Raw genomic sequence first — 24,227 nt, forward strand, 5'->3', positions numbered from 1 at the left:
CTCTAAATACATGTACTCATGTCACAAAATGCATTGTTTGATATACCAATATATTTAGTGAAGGCGTAATTGTGTTGGATTGGCATGATGGTTTTGTCATAGCGACTGATTTACGACATCCATTGTCTGAAGAACATTTGATTGCAAAGGCTCATTACCCTGGAGCCATGACATCTATATGCCTTGAAACACTTAATTGCTGTTATTTATAAGATGCTAATCCTATTTGTTAATCCCCATTTTTGTGTACACCGACCGTCTGCCATCCTGAACAGGATGTGCAAGTATATGTCACTGATGATTTACTGTTTACATTTATATTTACTATTTACTAAATGACAGGTGACCAAGGCTTATATAGTTATATGAAATCCTTAAGCAACAAATATATCTATGCAATGACGTTATGAAAGTGATCATCTAGCCAATTTGATTTAGTGCCAGTTTGAAAACTAACCAAGTGATCTTTGTAATGTGCAATTTCACTACAAGGTAATTACCGCTTTGCACAGATTCAATAAATATATCATGGAGGTTCTTTGAATTCAGGAGTCTGGCTTGGCGGTGCGACTCAGTACCGAATAATGATAATGATTAATGTCATAAAAAGTACAAATTAAACATCTCAGCAAATATTTCGCATACAGAAATTTGAAACCAGGAGTCTAGCTTTACCGTGTGACTCAAACGGTACTTGTGGGTACTATTGCCCTTTTAAGTACAGTGGGTGCTCTTCCCGTGTCTTTGACGGAGCTTGCCCAGATATTGTGGGTGCGATGCCCAAGAAAAAAAATCCTTAATTCCGACATCAAAACTCTGAAATGCTGAATACTGCTGTGCTGTTAATTACTTAATACTGACATACAATAAACATATGTGTGGGGGTGGCTCACCCAAGAATATCCCTAATCTGAATTCAAAGTCCTAGACAATACATTCAATTTTTTACCAAACTGTGCACATTACATGTAATAACTTGTAACAAATGACAAATTTTGTTGTTTAGATTTTTGAAATTACGAGTCGAGCTTTAAGGTGTGACTCGATAACCCTACAGCTTAGGTTCGTCTGGGCCCTAGCTGCAACTATATGTCTGGCGTGGCCTGGAGACATTTCAAAGATTCCCTACACAATAACTTCAAAGATCTAGCTTGACTAAAGATGTAATTTGGAGTATATTGCACATATACAAAACAGAATTTTGGAAAGACACATTTTGGCATTAATATACTGGCTTTGATTAATCATACCTGGTTGCACTATTCAACAGTCACACAATATATATCCTTGATTGTGTCCATGTAAGTAAACACAAATTAGTAAGTCCCCATGAGATATCTTGTACACATTGTCCATATTGTAGGTGCCCGTGAGGCGGTTTCTGTATTGTGCAGGGTCTGCATGAAGATGGCTGTGGTCGGGTCTCTGTGGGATAGGCCGGCGTGTATACTTCTTTTATTAGGTCATGTGCAGGAACGACATCTTGAAGGGGAAGTCTTAGCAGTGTTGCTAAGATATTCGAGCAGGGAAGGTTTGGGATCGGAGAACTTGTTCTTGATTGGAGAGGTTCTTGTTCTTTCTTCAATCTTGTTAAAGGCCATTTCTTTGTTCTTGGTGATTGGCCTCCAGGAAGGTAGTATATCCTTTTAATAGGAGACTGTCACTTCCTACAGTTTTGTGAACCATATGACATGCTGCAAAGAGGTACAGGAAAGGACAGACTAAGAAGTCTGTCATACCCGGAATCTCCACCAAATTAACAACGCGTGTCGGTCTGACGTCGATTAATGAACAATTTGCATACTCCTATATATGCAAGGGGCCAACATATGGTTCTCAGTAGGAAGTGACAACTTGGAGACGATGGCTTGCGGTATATACAGTTTTACGTTATACATGTAGATTTATACATACAGAAGACACTATGTGCCAGGTCAGCACATGGTTGTAGTGGTTGTTGTCTAGGTGCCCCGGAGCACCCAGCCTAACCCTAGCTAGGCTAAGGGTAAGACCTTTTATTCTCCTTCTCTCCTTCTTTCAATCTCTCTGGACCAAGATACAGTTTTACTTTATACATTGTCCATCTAAGACTGAATTATTTTATTTTACACGTTTTGGGTCCAAACTTTTTCAGACGGAGGGGAAGTTATCATGGTATAACATTTATACTAAGTTATCTTATAATAATTAGATCTACATCAAGTGCTTTTATGAGTTATCGTGGTGTAATATTTATACATCATTTCACATAATTATAGTTTAGCAAGTAATAATTATCATCAGGTAAAATGCATATATAAAATATCAGTAGTTTCAGTTATAGCTTTTTAGATAGTTGCTAGCCTAAGGTAATGGGAGCACATCTTCTAGACATACTATTCAATAAAACAAGGGTTACGTCTACATAGTTAATTGATTTGAAGCTTTTAGATAAATGCTAGCCTAAGGTGTCAAGATCCCATCTCTCAGACAATGGATGTCGTAAATCAGTCGCTATGACAATTCTAACAGTTGAATATTGCAGAATTTGGAAGCCATATTCTTATTTGACTGTCCATGTAATGTTTTGTTAATTAGTTTATGAGTAAGCAGGCTGACATAAACAAATGCCTTTTTATTTCATATTTTAGGAGTCTTATAAAACATTTTTCCACCACCAAATAGAAACAAAACATATCTTACCTTATCCAGAATACTAATTGATTATCTGTTTTCTCATTTCCAAACTATGCTTGTTGTGCGAGGCGATTAAGGGGATCAGGTGGTCAGACTCGCTGACTTGGTTGAAGCATGTCATTATATCACAATTGTGTTGTTCAATGCTCATAATGTCAATCACTGGATTGTCTGGTCTAGACTTGATTATTTACAGACTGCCGTCATATAACTGGAATATTGCTGAGTGCAAGTAGAAACAGACAATCTGTTCGACCTGCGTTCCTCAACACTGCACTGCAGATGGGAAGTGTAGCTTCTGTATGCCTTTGGAAGAATTTGCACAGTACCTTTGCAGGGCAGAAGAAGAAGATTGGATAGGATTCATCATGATCAACATCATCCTCATCTGAGATAGCTTCAATGAAGAATAAGAAAACAGGGTACCATGCGTCAATACCATGCCCATCCTCAAAGGAAGAAAGGGGATTTGACCTGCAAGAGGAAGTCCAACCTGAACTTCATTCTCCACAGACCAGTTCCAGTCATCCCTTTAAAGAGTTCGTCCATCGGCAGTAGGAGTGTTGACTCCCTGATTAAGAAGGCTTCTAAAACTAAGACGAAATCCCCTGCTGTTTCCTCCATCCATGATTAAAGACTACAGCCCTTAGTAAAGAAAAAAAGCTCTTCTTCTTCTTCATCAGAGCCTTCATGAAGTTGATTACCTCCATGAATCCAATATCATAATTATCCACAAAGGGGTCTACGAAGTCAGATTCTACAGCTCAGAAGAAAGATACTTACACACGGCCCTCCACCTCTGTGTAGCCTCAGATGTTCAGGCTCAGTCCTTCGTACAACCTCAGACAATCGCGCAGATTCCTGCGTTCGTGCAGCCTGTGTTCTACACGCAGGACTTATTACCTACATCGTCCCTGCACGCAGCCTACTCCTCCAATGTCATTTTCTGAAAAGACCTCTCATGTTTCTCATCATTGCTCACAGCTCCTAACCCCAATGCTTCTTAACTCCATCAAGATGAGGATGTTTTTGAGCCAGAATAATATATCTCCAGTCGAAGAAATATCCCTCCATTTATGATGACAATGAATTAATGGATTGGATAATGGATAGATTCCCCATCTCCTCCCCTTCTAGGGATTCTTCCCTCGCTGATACTTATTGTATCAAGGGCCAAGATATTGACACATTAACAATCCCACCGCTTAAGCCGATCTCCCAGATAGCAAAGAACCTAGATGCTTCTTTTTCTGAGGCTACAATGACTGAGGGACTACAAACTCCTAGCTTCATCCTAAAAAACTTCTCATGCATGGCATGTCAGCATTTCTCTGAGCTCCAGAAATTGATGAAGACAATACTGTCACGCAGACACTACGAGCAAGACTTATCGGGTATGATAAGAGGCTATCTCAGCTGGATACAACTGCCAGACATTCCTTCAATGGCCTTGCTTTGTCACGCTCCATCAATGAAGCAATGTTAAATGATTTGAAGAATCGTCAGACTGACCAAGAGAAGATATTTCAATCGGCAGTGGTCGTTCAGAAGAAAAGTTTATTTCTGAAGACATCAACTCTGCCTCAGCTGGACTCGCTCTACTTTATTGCCAGGATAGGGAATTCACCTTGTTGTGATCTTTATACTAAGCCAGTTCTGCATCCATATTTGACGTCCTTATTCGCAGTGTCAACAAAGTTGTCCAGGACTAAAGGATCAAATGTTAATCAAGTCAGTTCAGACTATGAATTCTATGTATAAACAATATATGCAGAGGACACAGTTCTAAAATCATTTTTCATAAACTACAAGGCAGACCACGTGCTCAGTCCAGTTGTGGCCGAGGATCCAGGGGATCCAATGCCTATGGCTGAAAGGGTGCTGTTGAACAACTTGGAACTTCCACCCCCAGCTGTTAAAGTACAACAGTAGTCTGCAGGTGGAAGGCTCGCAAGTTACTGGAAAAATTGTGACCTGGGTCCACTTGCACAAAGCGATCTTAGCGCTACAATTATTGCAAATCCTTAAGATCGCGATCTTAGGCTTCGGACACAATCGTCATTCACTTGCACAAAGCGATTGTAGGCTAAGATCATTGTAAGCTACAATCAAAACTTACAATTGGTCCGCACCAATCTTAAGTAGCTAAGATCGTTCTAGTCCCTAAATAAACTTGACAAAATGGCGTGCAAGACTTGGTCAGTTTCACATAAATAATCTGCTTTATGTTCAAACATTGCCTCTTTTTCTTGTTAAACTTTATAATTCGAATCAACACTATAACAACATGAAGAACGTACAACAGATTTAACATCAGAAATATTGTTAATTACCATAGTTAAACACGTAACTATCGAGTCGATAGCTAAAAGGAATATTCCCATCCAACTCAATGCTGAAACAATGTGAAACAACATACCTTTTCACTAAACAAGGGAAGGATAACAACCTAAGTTGTCCCGCAAGCGATTTGTAACGTCTGTGACCTTTTCGATAAATCAAGGGCAACTAATCTCAGTTTATACTCTAGATGGGAGTGGTTTCCCTTTGTTTTAAGCCCGTAGAGTACGATCTACCTTACCCAGTGTATCAATTTTGTTGAATCGACGAGCTCCCCCTATATTTCTTTAGGGTCACATTTGTGTCAGTTATTTTGTCTATAGTTTGTCATTAAATTAATCTTGAATAAATACAAGCTGAAGAGCAAATCATACATGTTTAAATCTAAAATCAAATGGGAAGGGGACGAGCGGTTAAATGTCAGAATTTAAAAGAAACAAAATACAAGTATTCATCAAACAAGCAAATATACATGATGAAACATTTGATTTTTTTGCAAAAAATCCCATAAATAGCAAAAACAAAATCAACACTTCTTTTTTAAAATATATGAAAAAAATTTAATACCCAGTGAATATATATAAACAATTGCTTTCTCGAAACATTATTCATTATTCTTATTTCCCGTCTATGCAATTTTGAAAGTACCCGTCTTTCTGTGTTTTGAAATGGTAGTCATAACATCTTTTGTTGTAGCAACGAAATGAAAACATGAAGGATATAAATTATTTAGCATTTTACGAAAAGCTCCCCCAAATAGATGACGACATTGCATTTACTCGTTATGTTTTTAGGAAATATTATTATTTATTTTAATTTTCATAATATTTGTGTTACTAAATAATGTATTTATTCGTATTTCAATACTTTGAATAAAAACATGAGTAGGTATTTCTCTTGTTGAAATAGAAAACAATTCCTAAATCACGACAGTATTAATGCCGACAAGAATATATGCCTTCATTCTAGTAATCGTTTCCTTCAAATAATTGGGACCTTTCTTGAAACTGTTCAAAGTGCGTTGGAGGGAGGTATGTGTTGTGTGTCGTTACCGGTTCCACTTATGGTATCCGCAGCAAACTATGTGCGTTTACAGACAACTGTAGACAGGAGTCGAGTTTAAAATATTCGTCCTCCACCGTTGAAGATTTCAATCTTAGCTAAGATCACGATCTTAACTCCAAGCCGTCTTACAATCGCGCTAAGATCGTTTTGTGCAAGGTCGAATAGGACAATTGTGTGGTGAATGTAAAGTTGATTGTAGCCGCCTAAGATCGATTGTAACTAAGATTGTTCCGTGCAAGTGGGCCCTGGACCTGGATGACCCATTTATCTCTCACATTCTCAAGAAAGGGACCGCCTCAGTGGTCTAGTGGTAGAGCGGAAGGTCCGGGATTCGATCCCAAGCCACGTCATACCAAAAGACGTTAAAAGATGGTACTTGTTGTTAACCAGTCTGGCCCTGGGCATTAAGGGGCTTAAACAAGGACTGGTTGGCTCGGAGACAGTATACTGTGTCTGTGTGGGGTATTCAGGTTAAATTGTGGCATGGTATCTCAGTGAGCTGGCACTATAAATCGGCATCAGTCCGCACTAGTACAAGCAGCCACACACACACACATACATACACACGTGCATGCATGTAGCTATATAATTGCTATAATCTTGGACGTTAAACCCAATTTTACCTCACCTCACGAAGAAGGGTTACAATCTAGCCATACGCAAGGACCACCCCCTCCCTCTTTCTCCACTAATTGTTCAGTATTTCAAGTTTCATTTATTCTACAACGTTCAAAATCTATCATCAAAAGCCTGACAAGTTAAGAATGATCAACTTACCACAACAAAAGTACATGATTATCTCGTAAGCATCGACCTTCATGATGCTTACCTTCATGTCCTCATTCACTGAGCCTCTAGGAATTACTTTTCCTATACTAAGGGCAACATTACCAATGGACAGTCCTGCCCTGTGAAGTCCAATGGTTGCTTATATGGGTGAGTAAAGCAATCATGGCTTTTCGGCGCAACAGGATCTATTGCACGACAGAATTCAAGCTCATCAATTAGTAGAGCTACTCAAACATCAACTTAACTTCATTTTGAAATTTCTGGTGTACCCGCCGTGATATTGCTGGAATATTGCTAAAAGTGGCGTAAAACCATACTCACTCACTCATTTTGAAATTATTAACCCAAGTAGGATGGTTAATCAACTATCAGAGATTAGATCTTCAACCGTCCTAAGATCTCAAGATCCTAGGCATAATATATCTGATGGGGCAGAAGGATCGGTGGATCAAAATTCAGCATTTTCCAGCGGCTATTCCCAAACGGATTTCAGTCAACCAATGGCAAGTGACATTAGGGCTACTCACGACTGCCCATTTGTTGACAGTATGTGGCAGACTACATCTCGTCCCATTCAGAGGTTGCTGAAACCGTTCTTAAACCATCAACAACAGTAGACTGGTTCGCAATCAGGTTCAACAGACAGATAGCAACCTTTGTTTCCTTAGTACCAGACTCATATGCTTGGGCCAACGACGCACTGGCAATATCATGACTTCATGTACATGTATGCCTTCCCTCAACCAGCACTGCTACCCCTGATATTACAGAAGAGCATGCATACAAGAACCTGCAACTGCTTTGCATTGTGCCCTATTGGCAGGTGAGAACATGCTATCCAGACTTCTTCTTCTTCATTACAGGAAAACCAACTCTAAAGCTCCTGAACTTGTCAAATCTTCTCCTACATTCTCATTCAAAGCATGTTCATCCAAGACCGGATCTTAACAAGCTTCATGCATGGAGCATATTACAAACAGTCTCACAAGATGAGGATACCTGACCAGCGCACCTAAGGTTCTTTCCTCAGCCCTCTGCAGATCTATGAGGAATTTATATGATGACAAATGGAAGAGTTTTGACCAGTTCACAAGATCTAAAGGATACACAGCATCTAAAGCTACTTCACCACAGGTATCCTATTTCTTGTGTCATCTACGGAGCAATAGAAATCTTCAAGGGTTCAGCTTTAGGCACTTACTTGCCAGCTATGAGCTCCATCAAACTTAGTAAAGTTCCCTAATTGATAGCCCTGTTAAGATCTTACAGAATTGAGGATCAACAAAAGTAATTTAGAGCAATGGTTATGAAGTATTAGGACAGGCTGACTTCGAACATCTGACACAATAGACCTTATTTCTTCTGCCACTAGCCACGACAGCCAGAATGTCAGAGACACATGAGATCGACTTTAGTCAAATCTGCCCATCTCAGCTTGAGGTGGGATTTCATCGCAAAGAATCAGCTTCCTGGGCAACCAGATAGACAATTTCATGTCATGGTGTTCTCATCCATTCTGGGATCAGAGGACATTTAGTAGTTGCACAGAAAGTAACAGTACCACCAGAAGATAGACTACAGCTACACTTACACACAATCACGTTGACTTGATGTCAGGTTACTGTTCCTTATCCACAGATCTAAGGTGTATATTCCATTGTTTTACTACCTATTTCAGAGCATGGGTGATAACGACTGTGTTAAGTTGATGTTCTTCTCTTAATCTTAATCTTAATCTATAATCGTTTCAAAGCAAACTGGAATTATTTCTATGCAAGCCTCATCAAACCAACGAAATCATAAGATCTGCTCCTTTTTAACCAAAAAGGAAGTGGTACCCCACCATAGACAGAAGAGGATCCAACCTAATGTCTAACCCATGGGGTTTACAGAACAGGTCACGACTGAATCACACAAGCAGGTGGGACACACAGCCAGCTGTGAGATTCAAACAATTAGTAGGAGTCAGGATAAGGTAAAAAATATAATTCATACTTATCCTGACTCAACCGCTAGAGTACCCTCCCAGCTGATCTCCCCTGATTTGTTTTCAGACCTTTAAATAGGAAAATGTAGATAGTGATGAGCCAACCCAAAGGTCAGGTGGTTCGGGTGTGCCTACACTGGACAGAGGTGCGTTCAGGTAGGATGTTTTTTTATGTTCTCTGGGAACACAGCACAGGAAGTTCCCACCACTTTTCAGAAATAAGAAGAGATAAGCAATTAGTATGAGTCAGGATAACTATAAATGGTATTTTACCCTCAAATGTATTTTTTGAATAGCATTTTAGTGGATTATGTTATAATGTAATCTTAGTAAACAACTAAAAGAAAGATGTGTGTCAAGTGGAGACGTGTGTGTGTTTGTTCTGAATTCTGCATTTGGCACTTTCTCTTGTTTTCAAAAATGTAAATATATGTTATGTGATTATTTTAATCCTTTAAATTGTACCCAAGCATGATTGAGCTTCACTATAAGTAGATATATATTGGTGAAGTTAACAACCATCGGATTTGCTAAATAATACCTATATATAAGTTAAAGTGTGGATGGGTGTCTAATTTAAAAAACTCTTATATGGTAAAAATGATTTATGTCTTTCCTGTCGCATTACACAAAGGCTTTTCACTTGCATTATAAACTATAGTTAGAGTGCTTTAATGTAGGTATCTGAAGACACTGACATCACTACAGAACATAACCGAATTCATCTTTTTATGTTAAAGCATAAGTATGAACTAAGCCGTCCCTGCAAGTCCTTGTGTATTGTCATGTTTCTTCATATGATTATCGCTGATACATTCTGTATAGTCCTTTGACAGTTACCACGGTTACGTCTTCATTCATGTTAACACAAATTATCAAGAGAAAAGGGTGGACAAAGCAAACAAGATTGTGGTTAAGTGGTTCAATATGTAATTATGTTAAACACTGATCCAGCTATACAATTCATCAAGTTTCAGTAATAGCATCAAGTTCATCTTTGTGTTTCCGGTGTATGCATGGCTATATGTCTGCGCAGGTCACTGTTCCCGCGGAAGATCTTGGCACACACTCTGCATGAGTACAGCTTGTCATTGGAGTGGGTTAGCAGATGTGTCTTCAGGTTGCTCCGCTGACTGAAGGACTTCTCACAGCGTGGACATGAGTGACCGGATAAACTCTGTAGATATACAAAGAAACAATACTAATGAAAAGCGAAATATTTACATGTTGATAAAAACCTCATTAATCAATACTTGTAAAGCGGTCTAGCTATCTAACTTGTCAGTCGCCATTTTGAAAAAGTGAGAATATGGCTTAATGCCGCTTTTAGCAATATTCCAGCAATATCATGGCATGGCACACCAGTAATGGGCTTCACACTGAACCCATGTGGGGAATTGACGCCGGATCTTGGACTTGACGAGCAAATGCTTTTACAACTAGGCTACCCCACCGACCGCTTTTTGAAAAGAATCAGTCCACTGGAAATTGATTTCTATCTGATGTATGCAGTATGGGACCATTATACACAGTTTCAGTATAGGATTGCTTTATTAGGTCTGTGGAAAGGTATTAATTATCATTAATAATGACTAGCTATATTGAATCTCTGCATAATGGCCTCATGCTGCCTACATCGGATAGCAAAAAATTCCATCGCACCTGTCTACGATAGACAGTATTTGAATAAAGGTCAGCTTGAACGGTTGACTATCAGTCCTGACAACTGACACACAATTGCAAAAATTTGCCATTCCACAGATTGTAACTGTTACCATAAATCACTACTTTGCAACTTTCCACCATTTGGCGGAATCGTGTAAGATGAATTTGCAGCAACATGGTTTGCAGTTTGTATATATTTCACCTGCATATGAAGAGCCTTGTGAACAGCAAGTGTACGGGACTGACAGAAGCCCTTTCCACACTCCATGCACTTGAAAGGTTTCTCTTTGGAGTGGATATACCTGAAAAGCAACAGTTGAAAGCATGAATCTCTCTCTGGAACATTGTCCAGGAAGTCGTATTAAGAGAAATGAAATCCCAAATCCAGAATATGTTAGGAGTTATGTAAGTTAAGTTAAAAGCATAGTAAAAACCCTTATATCTTGAGCAGGAATATGGATTCATATATGTCCAGAATGCAAAAATAGGATATTGCATGTGATTGGAATTACAATAGATTTTGCTTGGTTGCAATGTATACAAACACTTAAATGGTGTAAATACTAGGGCTGGTCAAAACGTTCTAAGCCTGACTAACTTTCAACTATGGGCCATAACAAAGTGAACTGGTCAATGTAGTACATTGTTTGAGTAGTTCATTGCAAGTGTATTTGGTCTGAGGCCGTTTGTGTACTAGTGACAGCCAGTTGAACATGATAGGGGTCCAAATGGACATAGAAATGAAAAGAACTGAGCAGTCATCAAGTTTTTGACTTGTGAGAAAAGTACTCGCCAAGACATTCATGACACAAGTATATTGAGATAAGTGCCCTAGCTATTCCACTGTTACACGTTGGGCAGCTATGTTTAAGACTGGCAACATTCCACTTCTCCGGCACCAAAGAAGTTCAAGTCTTCAAGATTAGTGAAGAAATTTATGACCACTGTATTCTGGGATGCAAAGTGTTTGATCCTTGCAGATAACTCAAGATGTCAAAAGACAATTACCGGTGCATACTATGCTGATTTGCCTCATCCTTCGCCTAAGAGAATCAATCAAATAAAAGCAGTGAGGAATGCAGACTGTGGAATCATTACAATGACTTTTCTCACACCTCTCAACTTGCAAAGGCTGCTGTGCAACAATGTGGGGTCGAAAAGCTTCCTCTCCCTCCATACTCGCCAGACCTGGCACCAATGCATGCAAATATAAAGTCCCATGCCTGTTAAGGTAGCAATGCTTCAGAAACTTTCAGTTATATAACCATATCAAAATCTGAATGATGACCTTGACATGATAAATGCATTAATACTTTTTGAGAAATTGCACTGTATTTGCTAATTATTTAGTGTCTTTGATAACATTAAAAAGCCCAGATTTTCCTGATTTAATTCCAAATTTTGTGACCACATGTGACCTTGACCTTAAAAGAAGGTAAGAAAATCATATAATAATAACATTATCAGAGGTGTATCGGGAGTGAAGTCTCTGACACCTGTCATGTCCGTGATTGAGGAAACAATTTGTGGAAGCGGAGCTCATTTGAGCAAAACGCATTACACAACTCGAAGGTGGGATACAACGGACCCCTCAACGAGCCAACCCATGATATAAGGCAGGCAAGTTGGGTTTTTTTCCACAGTCAAGCATAATTAGCGTTTTCAAGAATGTATGGGGACAATTTTTTTTTTTTCTATACAATCCCTTACCATCAGTCTGAGCTGCTCCCTGTCACACATACCTTTATTTCACGTTTTAAACAGAGATACAACCTTTCAATGAGATAAGTATACCTTAATCTAAACAAGGTCGTATTAATTAGGAGATAGACATTACGTCCGTTCCAGTTCGTGGCAGGTGCAGTTCGGTCCTCCACAAATCTATATTCTCTGAAAACCAAATGCACCGAATAACATCTGGTATACACATACTGGTTTACAACACGCCTGGGAGTCCATAGCGATTAATAGGGGTTAGTATCGAGACATGGAGAATGAGAATAAGACTTTCTCCCGCCCACGATGCACACAAGAGATCAGCCATGTTTGAGTGTATACCCCGTGGGACCGAGGCACAGGGGTGAGTTATCGACTCATGGAGACATTTATAGTGCTTTACAGTGAAGCGAGTCTGAGTTCAGTTGTGCTTCTCACACATTGTCAGTTGTTGTTATCAGGTGACATAGAGCTTAACCCGAGAACTACAAGCCAAACCAAAATCCAAGATGGCATTTCAGGGAAAGATGTGATTTTACACAAACTTCGAACGATGAAAGGTAAACTGTCCAGAGAAAGAGAGACATTAAAGCGGATACCAGGATGATAAACAGGTGTGTGAATAAGATACAGATTGACATCCATAATATGCCAGCAGCAAATACTACGCCTCGATCTTAACGCTGTTGTTGAACGAATAGATGGTACTGAAAATAACTCAGTTCCAGTTGACCAAACTTCATATGGAGATCTGACAAGAAACGTGCAAGACAATGAAGATGTGTTGACAAATTGGAGCAATACAGTCAAATGCAGAATATCTTGCTTTATTGAATTATAGAGAAGGCACCTTGGTGTTGATGACATTGATTTATTTACAGACAAGGTGTAGCTTATTCTTATTCTTATTCATTATTTGCTTTAGCTCAATAGTCAAGAAGATTAAAGTGATTGGTCTACATCCACAACTGAGTGAGAATGGCTGTGGGGTAGTTAACGACCTTACTAAAACACAGAGAAAGGTACTAAAGAACCTGCGACTCAACAATAAGAGAGACTATTATAACAAGTATGAAATACTCATATCCCCCGCCAATATGACATGTCCGGTTGTGTGCAATGCATTAGCTCCTGTGAACTAACAACGCGTGTCGGTCCGACGTTGATTTATGAATAATTTGCATACTCGTATATGCAAGGGACCGACGTATGGTTCTCAGTAGGAAGTGACAACTTGGAGACGATGGCTTGCGGTACTGTTTTACTTTATACATGTAGATATAAACATACAAAAGACACTATGTGCCAGGTCAGCACATAGTGGTTGTGGTTGTTGTCTTGGTGCCCCGGAGCACCCAGCCTAACCCTAGCTAGGCTAAGGGTAAGACCTTTCTTCTTCTTCTCTCTATCTCCTCTGGACCAAGGCTTATATAGCCAAGGTCACCTGACATTTAGTAAGTAATAAATATAAATGTAAACAGTAAATCATCAGTGACATACTTGCACATCCTGTTCAGGATGGCAGACGGTCGATGTACACAAAAATGGGGATTAACAAATAGGATTAGCATCTAATAAATAACAGCAATTAAGTGTTTCAAGGCATATAGATGTCATGGCTTCAGGGTAATGAGCCTTTGCAATCAAATGTTCTTCAGACAATGGATTTCGTAAATCAGTCGCTATGACAGAACTATGATCACTGGACCTTTTTGTGAATGGCCTGATTGCAGCACTAAAGAAAGTTATTACTGGTGTTGTTTTGCCATCTGAAGTTGATGATAGAATACGTAACTGTATTTGAAATGGATATGTAACATATGGATGAACAACTTCTTTATTACAATTAGGAGCGACGTTTAGGTGTAGGTTCTAACACTGTTATCAAGCAAGTGAAGTACAGAGTATGGTTGACAAGAATAAATACAGAATAGGAGGCAGTGTTTATACAGTTGAGTAAGTTGTTCCCTCCGTTACGTGAAGCTTGGACCCCAAGCTTACATGAGTCCAAATTGATATGTGTGAACTTTATCACCCAGGAAAACAACCATGCAAATGTGATCAAAATCAGTTATATGAAATCCTTGTGCAACAAATATATCTATGCAATGGCGGTATGAAAGTGATCATCTAGCCAATTTGAATTAGTGCCAGTTTGAAAACTATGTGATCTTTGTAATTTGCAATTTCACTACACGTTAATTTCCGCTTTGCACAGATTCAATAAATATATCACTGAAGGTTCTTTGAATTCAGGAGTCTGGCTTGGCGGTGCGACTCAGTACCGAATAATGATAATGATTAATGTCATAAAAAGTACAAATTAAACATCTCAGCAAATATTTCGCATAAAGAAATTTGAAACCAGGAGTCTAGCTTTACCGTGTGACTCAAACGGTACTTGTGGGTACTATTGCCCTTTTAAGTACAATGGGTGCTCTTCCCGTGTCTTTGACGGAGCTTGCCCAGATATTGTGGGTGCGATGCCCAAGAAAAAAAATAAAAATCCTTAATTCCGACATCAAAACTCTGAAATGCTGAATACTGATGTGCTGTTAATTACTTAATACTGACATACAATAAACATATGTGTAGGGGTGGCTCACCCAAGAATATCCCTAATCTGAATTCAAAGTCCTAGACAATACATTCAGTTTTGTACCAGAATGTGCACATTAATTACTTGTAACAAATGACAAATTTTGTCGTTTAGATTTTTGAAATTACGAGTCGAGCTTTAAGGTGTGACTCGATAACCCTACAGCTTAGGTTCGTCTGGGCCCTAGCTGCAACTATATGTCTGGCGTGGCCTGGAGACATTTCAAAGATTCCCTACACAATAACTTCAAAGATCTAGCTTGACTAAAGATGTAATTTGGAGTATGTTGCACATATACAAAACAGAATTTTGGAAAGACACATTTTGGCATTAATATACTGGCTTTGATTAATCATACCTGGTTGCACTATTCAACAGTCACACAATATATATCCTTGATTGTGTCCATGTAAGTAAACACAAATTAGTAAGTCCCCATGAGATATCTTGTACACAGTGTCCATCTTGTAGGTGCCCGTGAGGCGGTTTCTGTATTTATGCAGGGTCTGCATGAAGATGGCTGTGGTCGGGTCTCTGTGGGATAGGCGTGTAAACTTCTTTTCTTAGGTCATGTGCAGGAACGACATCTTAAAGGGGAAGTCTTAGCAGTGTCGAGCAGGGAAGGTTTGGGATCGGAGAACTTGTTCTTGATTGGAGAGGTTCTTGTTTTTTCTTCAATTTTGTTAAAGGCCATTTCTTTGCTCTTGGTGATTGGCCTCCAGGAAGGTAGTATATCCTTTTAATAAGAGACTGTCACTTCCTACAGTTTTGTGAACCATATGCCATGCTGCAAAGAGGTACAGGAAAGGACAGACTAAGAAGTCTGTCATACCCGATAGCTCCACCAAATTAACAACGCGTGTCTGTCCGACGTCGATTAATGAACAATTTGCATACTCGTATATGCAAGGGACCGACGTATGGTTCTCAGTAGGAAGTGACAACTTGGAGACGATGGCTTGCGGTATATACAGTTATACTTTATACATGTTGATATATACATACAAAAGACACCATGTGCCTGGTCAGCACATAGTGGTAGTGGTTGTTGTCTAAGTACCCCGGAGCACCCAGCCTAACCCTAGCTAGGCTAAGGGTAAGACCTTTCTTTTCTCCTTCCTAATCTCCTCTGGACCAAGGCTTATATAGCCAAGGTCACCTGACATTTAGTAAGTAATAAATATAAATGTAAACAGTAAATCATCAGTGACATACTTGCACATCCTGTTCAAGATGGCAGACGGTCGATGTACACAAAAATGGGGATTAACAAATAGGATTAGCCTCTGATAAATAACAGCAATTAAGTGTTTCAAGGCATATAGATGTCATGGCTCCAGGGTAATGAGCCTTTGCAATCAAATGTTCTTCAGACAATGGATGTCCTAAATCAGTCGCTATGACAGAACTATGATCACTGGACCTTTTTGTGAATGGCCTGATTGCAGCACTAAAGAAAGTTATTACTGGTGTTGTTTTGCCATCTGAAGTTGATGATAGAATACGTAACTGTATTTGAAATGGATATGTAACATATGGATGAACAACTTCTTTATTACAATTAGGAGCGACGTTTAGGTGTAGGTTCTAACACTGTTATCAAGCAAGTGAAGTACAGAGTATGGTTGACAAGAATAAATACAGAATAGGAGGCAGTGTTTATACAGTTGAGTAAGTTTAAGATCAGTTACACTGTTGTATTTGTAATGAGTTGTGTTATTACTTAAACAATAATCAGAGAAGTAAGGGAGTTCTTGCTTTGCTTAGAGATCATTGAGAGCAGGTGTCACCATGAGGTGGGTGTACTGAGAAGTACAGCACCAATCATCTGATGATCAGTAGTAGACTGGAGTCTGGAATGCTACAGCACTGGCATGATCAGTAAACAACAAGTCCAATGTAGCTCCAAGAGTTGGAGAGTGAATGAGTTGGAGTCATTTTCCGCATGTAGCAGGACATGCCTTTTGTTGACGGGAGAGTATGTTGCAGGGCGTGGAGTCATCCCACAGATGACATCCTTACCTTGTCAGCTTGCTGACGGGGTTAACCTCTTTGGTCATGTGGACAAGGCGTCCGACCTCAGATCAGAAGGTCCGTGGTTCAAATCCCATCACAGGACATGGAAATTTTATGGCCGCTACACGCACATAAAAGAAATCTTCAAGTTTCAGTTTTTCACTCATCACAGTTGAAATCCCCAGTAACTAGGACATGTTCACATTTATGATGCTTGGAGAGATCCTGAAGTTTCTGCATGAAGTTAGTAAGTGAATACGTCCATGACACTTTTGGAGGAACATACACACAAGCAATGCAGAACTTGCCAACAAGAAAGGAAATGTATTCAATACTGCGAGATGTAATGTGCCAAGTTTGGTGAAGAAATATCATACGGTTTTCAAGATCTGCTCCGGAAACGAGGACTACCACCATTTTCAGTCTAAGTCAAAGTTGTTGCCATGGAAACTCGAAAAATATAATTTTAAATATTAAAGGCTATTTTATTGGTAAGATTGCTGTGTATATTATCCTCGACAAGAACTTTTTTGGTGTGGAAAAAGATTCTTGTCGCATGTGTATATATCCATCTCGATGGATCAACAAGGTATGTCAATGAGACATGTATTAGTATAATTCTTGTGAATACCCTACCTCTACTACATCATAGCCATAAATTCCTGTTTTGTGCAGTAACAACAAAACAATTGAGTACAATCAAATGTTTATTATATACAATACTTGGCATAAAATTCGGGGGCTGACTCGGTGTTGGAAAGATAACTTACGCTGCTAGTGAGTAGTATAAAAAGGCAGCCCTGCGGGTTGCATAAGTGAATTTGAAATATATATGAAAATGACTTAGAACCCTGCGGGTAGATCTAAAAAGATAAAATGAAAATATGTAGAAAGGGTGATACCCTGGGGGTATGAGTGAAAAGGAAAATTCTCTGGGGGCTGCGAGCCATATAATGATAGTTTACAGAATGATTGGCTTGCAAAGCCCCTTCCGAGCCAGCCCCTTGGTGGAGATGGGGATGGACGGAGGGTCGTAATGACAGCTGAGAGAACAATGGAAACAGCTGAACGACATTGAGGCTCTTGTTAATATAGGAAAACAAAATGACGTCACATCCGTAGTACTGCGCATGCCCAGGGAAAAATATATTGCATTCTGGGATAGAAAATAGTAACTTGATACAGAGAAGAAATGTCATCGTTCACAGACGATTCTGAATGATAAATGACAACTGCAAATAAATGGAAAAACCTTATGTAGGTGACAAATATATACATCTGTTGTGTAGACATCAATGTTAATAATAGGTGAAAGGATATGTTGATCACTGCACAAACAAAAATATAACATTAACATTTTGTGCAGTGACAACAAAACAATTGAGTACGATCAAATGTTTATTATATACAATACTTAGCATAAGATTCAGGGGCTGACTCGGTGTTGGAAAGATAACTTATGCTGCTGGTAAGTAGTATAAAAAGGCAGCCCTGCGGGTTGCATAAGTGAATTTGAAATATATATGAAAATGATTGCGGGTAGATCTAAAAAGATAAAATGAAAATATGTAGAAAGGGTGATACCCTGCGGGTATAAGTGAAAAGGAAAATACTTTGGGGGGCGCAAGCCATATTATGATAGTTTACAGAATGATTGGCTTGCAAAGCCCAAAACGAGGTAAAAAACCGAGAGCCCCCAAAGTGATAAGAAAGTATAAAATGAGTGAAGATGATAATGGTAAATATATACATATGAGAATTAAATACTGAATCCAGTGAGTTATAACATCGAAGTAATGTCACAGAACTAGATTGAACGGTGTCAGGAAGCACTGATGAGTGTTAGTAGCACCGATAGGAATAACAGTTCAGTCATGTGACTTGAGGCATTTGATTAGAAGCAGAATAATGTAAGTCATAACACACACGTTGGTCAAGCCTCTAATGGAAGAAAGAGTCACTCATAGAATAATGCTTGTTGGGCTTCCTTAGTGTCTCTTCTGGTGTTCTGATGTATCTGGTGAAACAGTCTGAATTTCACCTGCCCAATGTTAATCCATTGATCTCCCACACTTGCACTAGCAGCTGTAGTTGCTGCACCAATGTGGAATGAATGTCCAGAATAAGCACTGGATTCTAGCCTGCCCTGGTGAGAGAAAATGTTCAGCCGGGACAAGAAGACAGTTCTAGTTGCAGCTCTAGAGTTGATTCCATGAAAGAGGATCACTGGATTTTGCTCAGTTCAACTTCCTAACTTGAAGCCATGTCATACAGGTCATGTAGGACACCCAGTCTTAGATGTAGCGAACAACGCTAGTTGCATACCCTATTGAAGGGATCTGTTTGGAAGCTTTAAGGTTAGGATGCACTATGTTGTGTCTGTTCAAATTGCACATCACTCACTGTTAGATGTACATCTGGATCAAACGACGAGGCACAAGTAAATTTTCCACGACGGAGAAATCCAAAATAGGCAGTTATGCACATACATTGCATAGCCAGATCATTGATATATCCAAACACGCCTACTTGTAACTGAGCCACTAGTTTACATAAAACACTGTAAGTAATAGGCAAGCGCTACTTTGTAGATATCGATTGCATTTCTTGTAACCTCCAAATAAAGTCTGTAGTCTGTGTACAGCTCCTGAAGATACATCGTCAAAAAGGGTCTTGATACCAGCTTGGGGGTACATGAACTCGATACCGGCCAGATAAATCCACAGTGTCATGTTTCAGTTTTAGCACTCCAAAAAAACAATGGGCTACGAAATATTGTATATAGTCTCACTTAGGGTGAGAGGATGAACTGGATTCACAGGTTGCTGACCATGCTGAATTTCAACAGAAAAATTACATAGCACATGGAGCCTGTAGTGTATGCAGGTTTAGTACCCTGACTGATAGCTGCTGCCACATGATGTCTGAGCTGGGTGGGCACTGTTCCGGCAGTACATCTGCCTGCGGCACCACTGCGGAATTCACCATGTGGAACGGAGATAGAGAATCAGCAAGTTCGTTGTGTATTCCGGGTACATGTTGAGCTAACAGAACAAAATTATTCTAGCTGCCGTCCTAGTCAGTGTTCTCATCAAAGCCATAATCTTCCTGCATTGTTGATCGACCTTTAATAATTAACACGCTGGCCTGGTTGTCGCAATGAAATAGCACTCGTCTCTGTGTCCACTAATATCCACAAAGTTTAGCAGCAACCATGATTGGATACAGCTCCATGAATGCCCTGGATTCGTGCTCCAGGAATGGCCATTTCTCTGCAAACCAGGCCCCATTGAATATGTTGAAGTATCCACCATGGCCAACCGTTGCAGCAGCGTCAGTATATCGGTTCATGTGTAAGGCGGATGTCATTTCAACATCATGAAATACTGCTATGCCATTCCACTGTGAGAGGAAAGGGTTCCACATGCGAAAGTCGATTCGAAGGTCTTGAGGCAGCTGAATATGATGATGCAGTTGGCTACTTTGGTTGATAGTCAGTAAGGTAGGACACAAAGGATCTTCAGGGGGATCACACGACAAGCAAATTTTAAGGATAGGTGTTCCTTGCGGGTATGGAATTGGAAACTGGTGGCTGTGCCGGACCCGGGCCCTGCCAGCCTGCGAGAATAGGGATACCCTGCGGGTATAGGGGTGGAAAGGGAGCAGATCATTACCGAATTGAAGGAGAGGTGTACCCTGAGGGAATGGAATTGGAAACTGGTGGCTGCGCCAGACCAGGGCCTACCGGCCTGCGAGAATGGGGATACCCTGCGGGTATAGGGGTGTAAAGGGAACAGATTATTATGGAATTGAGGGATAGGCGTACCCTGCGGGTATGGAATTGGAAACTGGTGGCTGCGCCGGACCAGGGCCGTGCCGGCCTGTGAGAATAAGGATACCCTGCGGGTATGGGGGTGTAAAGGGATCAGATTATTATGGAAGTACCCTGCGGGTATGGAGTTGGAAACTGAATACGTTGAAATTGAATATGTTGAAGTATCCACCATGGCCAACCGTTGCAGCAGCGTCAGTATATCGGTTCATGTGTAAGGCGGATGTCATTTCAACATCATGAAATACTGCTATGCCATTCCACTGTGAGAGGAAAGGGTTCCACATGCGAAAGTCGATTCGAAGGTCTTGAGGCAGCTGAATATGATGATGCAGTTGGCTACTTTGGTTGATAGTCAGTAAGGTAGGACACAAAGGATCTTCAGGGGGATCACACGACAAGCAAATTTTAAGGATAGGTGTTCCTTCCTTATGGAATTGAGGGATAGGCGTACCCTGCGGGTATGGAATTGGAAACTGGTGGCTGTGCCGGACCCGGGCCCTGCCAGCCTGCGAGAATAGGGATACCCTGCGGGTATAGGGGTGGAAAGGGAGCAGATCATTACCGAATTGAAGGAGAGGTGTACCCTGAGGGAATGGAATTGGAAACTGGTGGCTGCGCCAGACCAGGGCCTACCGGCCTGCGAGAATGGGGATACCCTGCGGGTATAGGGGTGTAAAGGGAACAGATTATTATGGAATTGAGGGATAGGCGTACCCTGCGGGTATGGAATTGGAAAACTGGTGGCTGCGACGGACCAGGGCCGTGCTGGCCTGCGAGAATAGGGATACCCTGCGGGTATAGAGGTGGAAAGGGATCAGATTATTATGGAAGTACCCGGCGGGTATGGAATTGGAAACTGGTGGCTGCACCAGACCAGGGCCATACCGGCCTGCGAGAATAGGGATACCCTGCGGGCATAGGGGTGGAAAGGCATCAGATTATTATGGAAGTACCCGGCGGGTATGCAATTGGAAAACTGGTGGCTGCGCCGGACCAGGGCCGTGCCGGCCTGCGAGAATAGGGATACCCTGCGGAAAAGTGGAAAGGGATCAGATTATTATGGAAGTTGAAAGACTGTAAAAATCTGACACTGTGTCTAAATTTCCTGATTTGGCAGAAGAAGCAAGGCTAGATTGACATATTACCTTGTATCTCAGTTAAGAGTGAATGAAATGTGTGTATGTGTGGCCGTGAATCCGAGGGTATGTCCCTGTTTAGCTGTCTGGGAAAATCTCTACTTGCTCCTGTGGCTTGTCTTGACTCCTCTCTGGGTTGTCATTTTCACTGGTGGTGGTAAATGTACTTGTAGGAGGTTGTAATTGTTGTCCCAAGGTCATGACGATAGACTTCAGTTCAGCGATCTCCCTGTAATGAAACACTGTCACTGTGTTTTCTGTAACACTAGCAGAATTATCAGAGCAAAGTCCTGTGAATTGTCTCTCTGCAGCAGCACATCACTGCCTTGATCTTGACTGACTGGATCGGTTTGAGGGATCGTAGTGGTGGCGACCGTGCTGTTGGTGCCTGTCATCACCCTCATATTTCAATTAAACTGCATTAATGTCCGTCTGGACCAGAAAGTGGGCACATTGACACCCATGTCTGGCAGCCGTTGTCGATTATCAGCAGCTGTCAAAAAGGAGAGCTTCTGTTACATTCCTGTGAGAGGAAACAGGGCTAGACGCTTCGTCACGATCGTCGCCATTGTTGTTTTCATGCAGGTCACAGGTCGTATCCTGGTTAATCCTTCATGTTGATGGCGATCTGGCTGAAATTGTCATCTGTGAGCAACAAACAGTTGTACTGCATACACAACAGGATAGCAAAGGATTGTGTAGATTTCCTTGAAGGACCGTGATTCGTAGTGACAGCTGAGGGAACAATGGAAACAGCTGAACGACATTGAGGCTCTTGTACACACTCTACCAAATATATTGCATTCTGGGATAGAAAATAGTAACTTGATACAGAGAAGAAATGTCATCGTTCACAGACGATTCTGAATGATAAATGACAACTGCAAATAAATGGAAAAACCTTATGTAGGTGACAAATATATACATCTGTTGTGTAGACATCAATGTTAATATAAGGTGAAAGGATATGTTGATCACTGCACAAACAAAAATATAAAATTAACATTTATGCTGAGAACCACACTACAAATTTTTAATAAATTTTCAAAAGACGTCCTCTTCACTGCCAACATATCTAATAGTTGTGAGGGAGAGACGCCACTGCACATGCGCGAGGCGGGAATCACCTCACTTCTTTCCTGTGTGTCCAGATGATAACAAGGAAATATTTTTGTTGCATACATCTGTACACATGATTGCTGTTCCACACTTACAAGCCACACTAGACCATCTCAAGCAGTGAGCAGCTCTACAAGCAGAGAACAGGGGTATAAGAAGGCTGAAGTTTGTGGGATGAGGACTTCATCCCCAAAACAGACGCCTGTCTGTTCAGGTTGTGGGCAACATCAGATCCCTGGTGACCCTCACCATAGATGCCTATCATGCAAGAAAAGCAATTGCACGCAAAAATCAAGGTGCAATTATTGTCAACCTTTGTCTAAGGAGAAGTTGAAAAACTTTCTAAGGCATGGCACAATGACCCTGATTATAAGACGAACACTAGAGCGTCGGCAAAATATTCATCTGCTTCATGTAAGAAAGTGATTAAGTTCATTGTGAAACCTAAAGATAATCACAAGGGTAACAAGCGAGTGTCGCGCGAGGACGCCGTCTCGCCTTCTGAGGAGAAGAGATCTCGTCGCTCATCCCAATCTCCCAATATAGTGAAGGAGCCAATGTACCTTTCTGGTTTTAATATTACCAGTCATGTACATCCGGAAGCAACTTGTAAGGTGGATAATCTAGGCTTGGAAGAAGCAACCGATTTCCACTCTATGCCACGCTCCCCCTTTATCATAAAATTAGTTCACGGAAAAAAATAACCAATTCAATGTCTGTAATGATTGACAAATACGTTTGTCAATCATTACAGACATTGAATTGGTTAAAAGAATCCGTCGCACAACACAAGATTCAAAAGAGATCTAAGGCTGAATATGACAGGGCATCCTCACACAGCAGACATGCACAGAGTCAAGCTGAATCAGATTATTATGAGGACGGTAGGAGAGTCATAAAAAGAGATCGAAAATCTCACAGATTCCCTCCCTACCACGCACATCATAGGGTAGATCGTGAATCAGGGACATTGCATTGCAGTATGCACAGAAATACACACAAGTCACCCTCTAGCCACTATGATAGACGTACTGACAAAGCTCGTGCAAATCAGGATAGAATTCCTAAGCGTGCGCCATCCCATATTGTCACACAGTCCAGTTATACGGGCGGGGAAAGTGAAGTGGATGTTACATCACAATCATACAGTTACAGAGCACGTGATTCCCGCGCCGCTAGCCTTAAATCAGATGACTGGGATTACTCTACCCCCAGCCATATGTCCTACCCCCAGCGCAGCCTGAGTAGGGGCTGCACTGGTTCTTCATGCAATGGGGACTCTAC

The 24,227-nt window shown here is 40.7% G+C and overlaps 1 protein-coding gene across 1 annotated transcript in view; it reads right to left on the bottom strand.

Annotated features, from left to right (window-relative positions):
- Nucleotides 1-9,833: 9,833 nt before the first annotated feature.
- The window catches only part of LOC139464515 (protein odd-skipped-related 2-like), an 81,101-nt gene continuing 66,707 nt past the window's right edge, over nucleotides 9,834-24,227 (bottom strand). The window contains exons 6-7 of the mRNA XM_071246044.1: nucleotides 10,725-10,824; nucleotides 9,834-10,034 (exon numbers count right to left, since the gene is read on the bottom strand). Coding sequence (XP_071102145.1) covers nucleotides 9,849-10,034; nucleotides 10,725-10,824 — 286 coding nt within the window. The 3' untranslated portion in view covers nucleotides 9,834-9,848. The remainder of the gene's footprint in view (nucleotides 10,035-10,724; nucleotides 10,825-24,227) is intronic.

This window comes from Haliotis cracherodii, unplaced genomic scaffold (assembly GCF_022045235.1).
Source record: "Haliotis cracherodii isolate W230 unplaced genomic scaffold, xgHalCrac1.p SCAF_1, whole genome shotgun sequence".
Lineage (NCBI taxonomy): Eukaryota > Metazoa > Mollusca > Gastropoda > Lepetellida > Haliotidae > Haliotis > Haliotis cracherodii.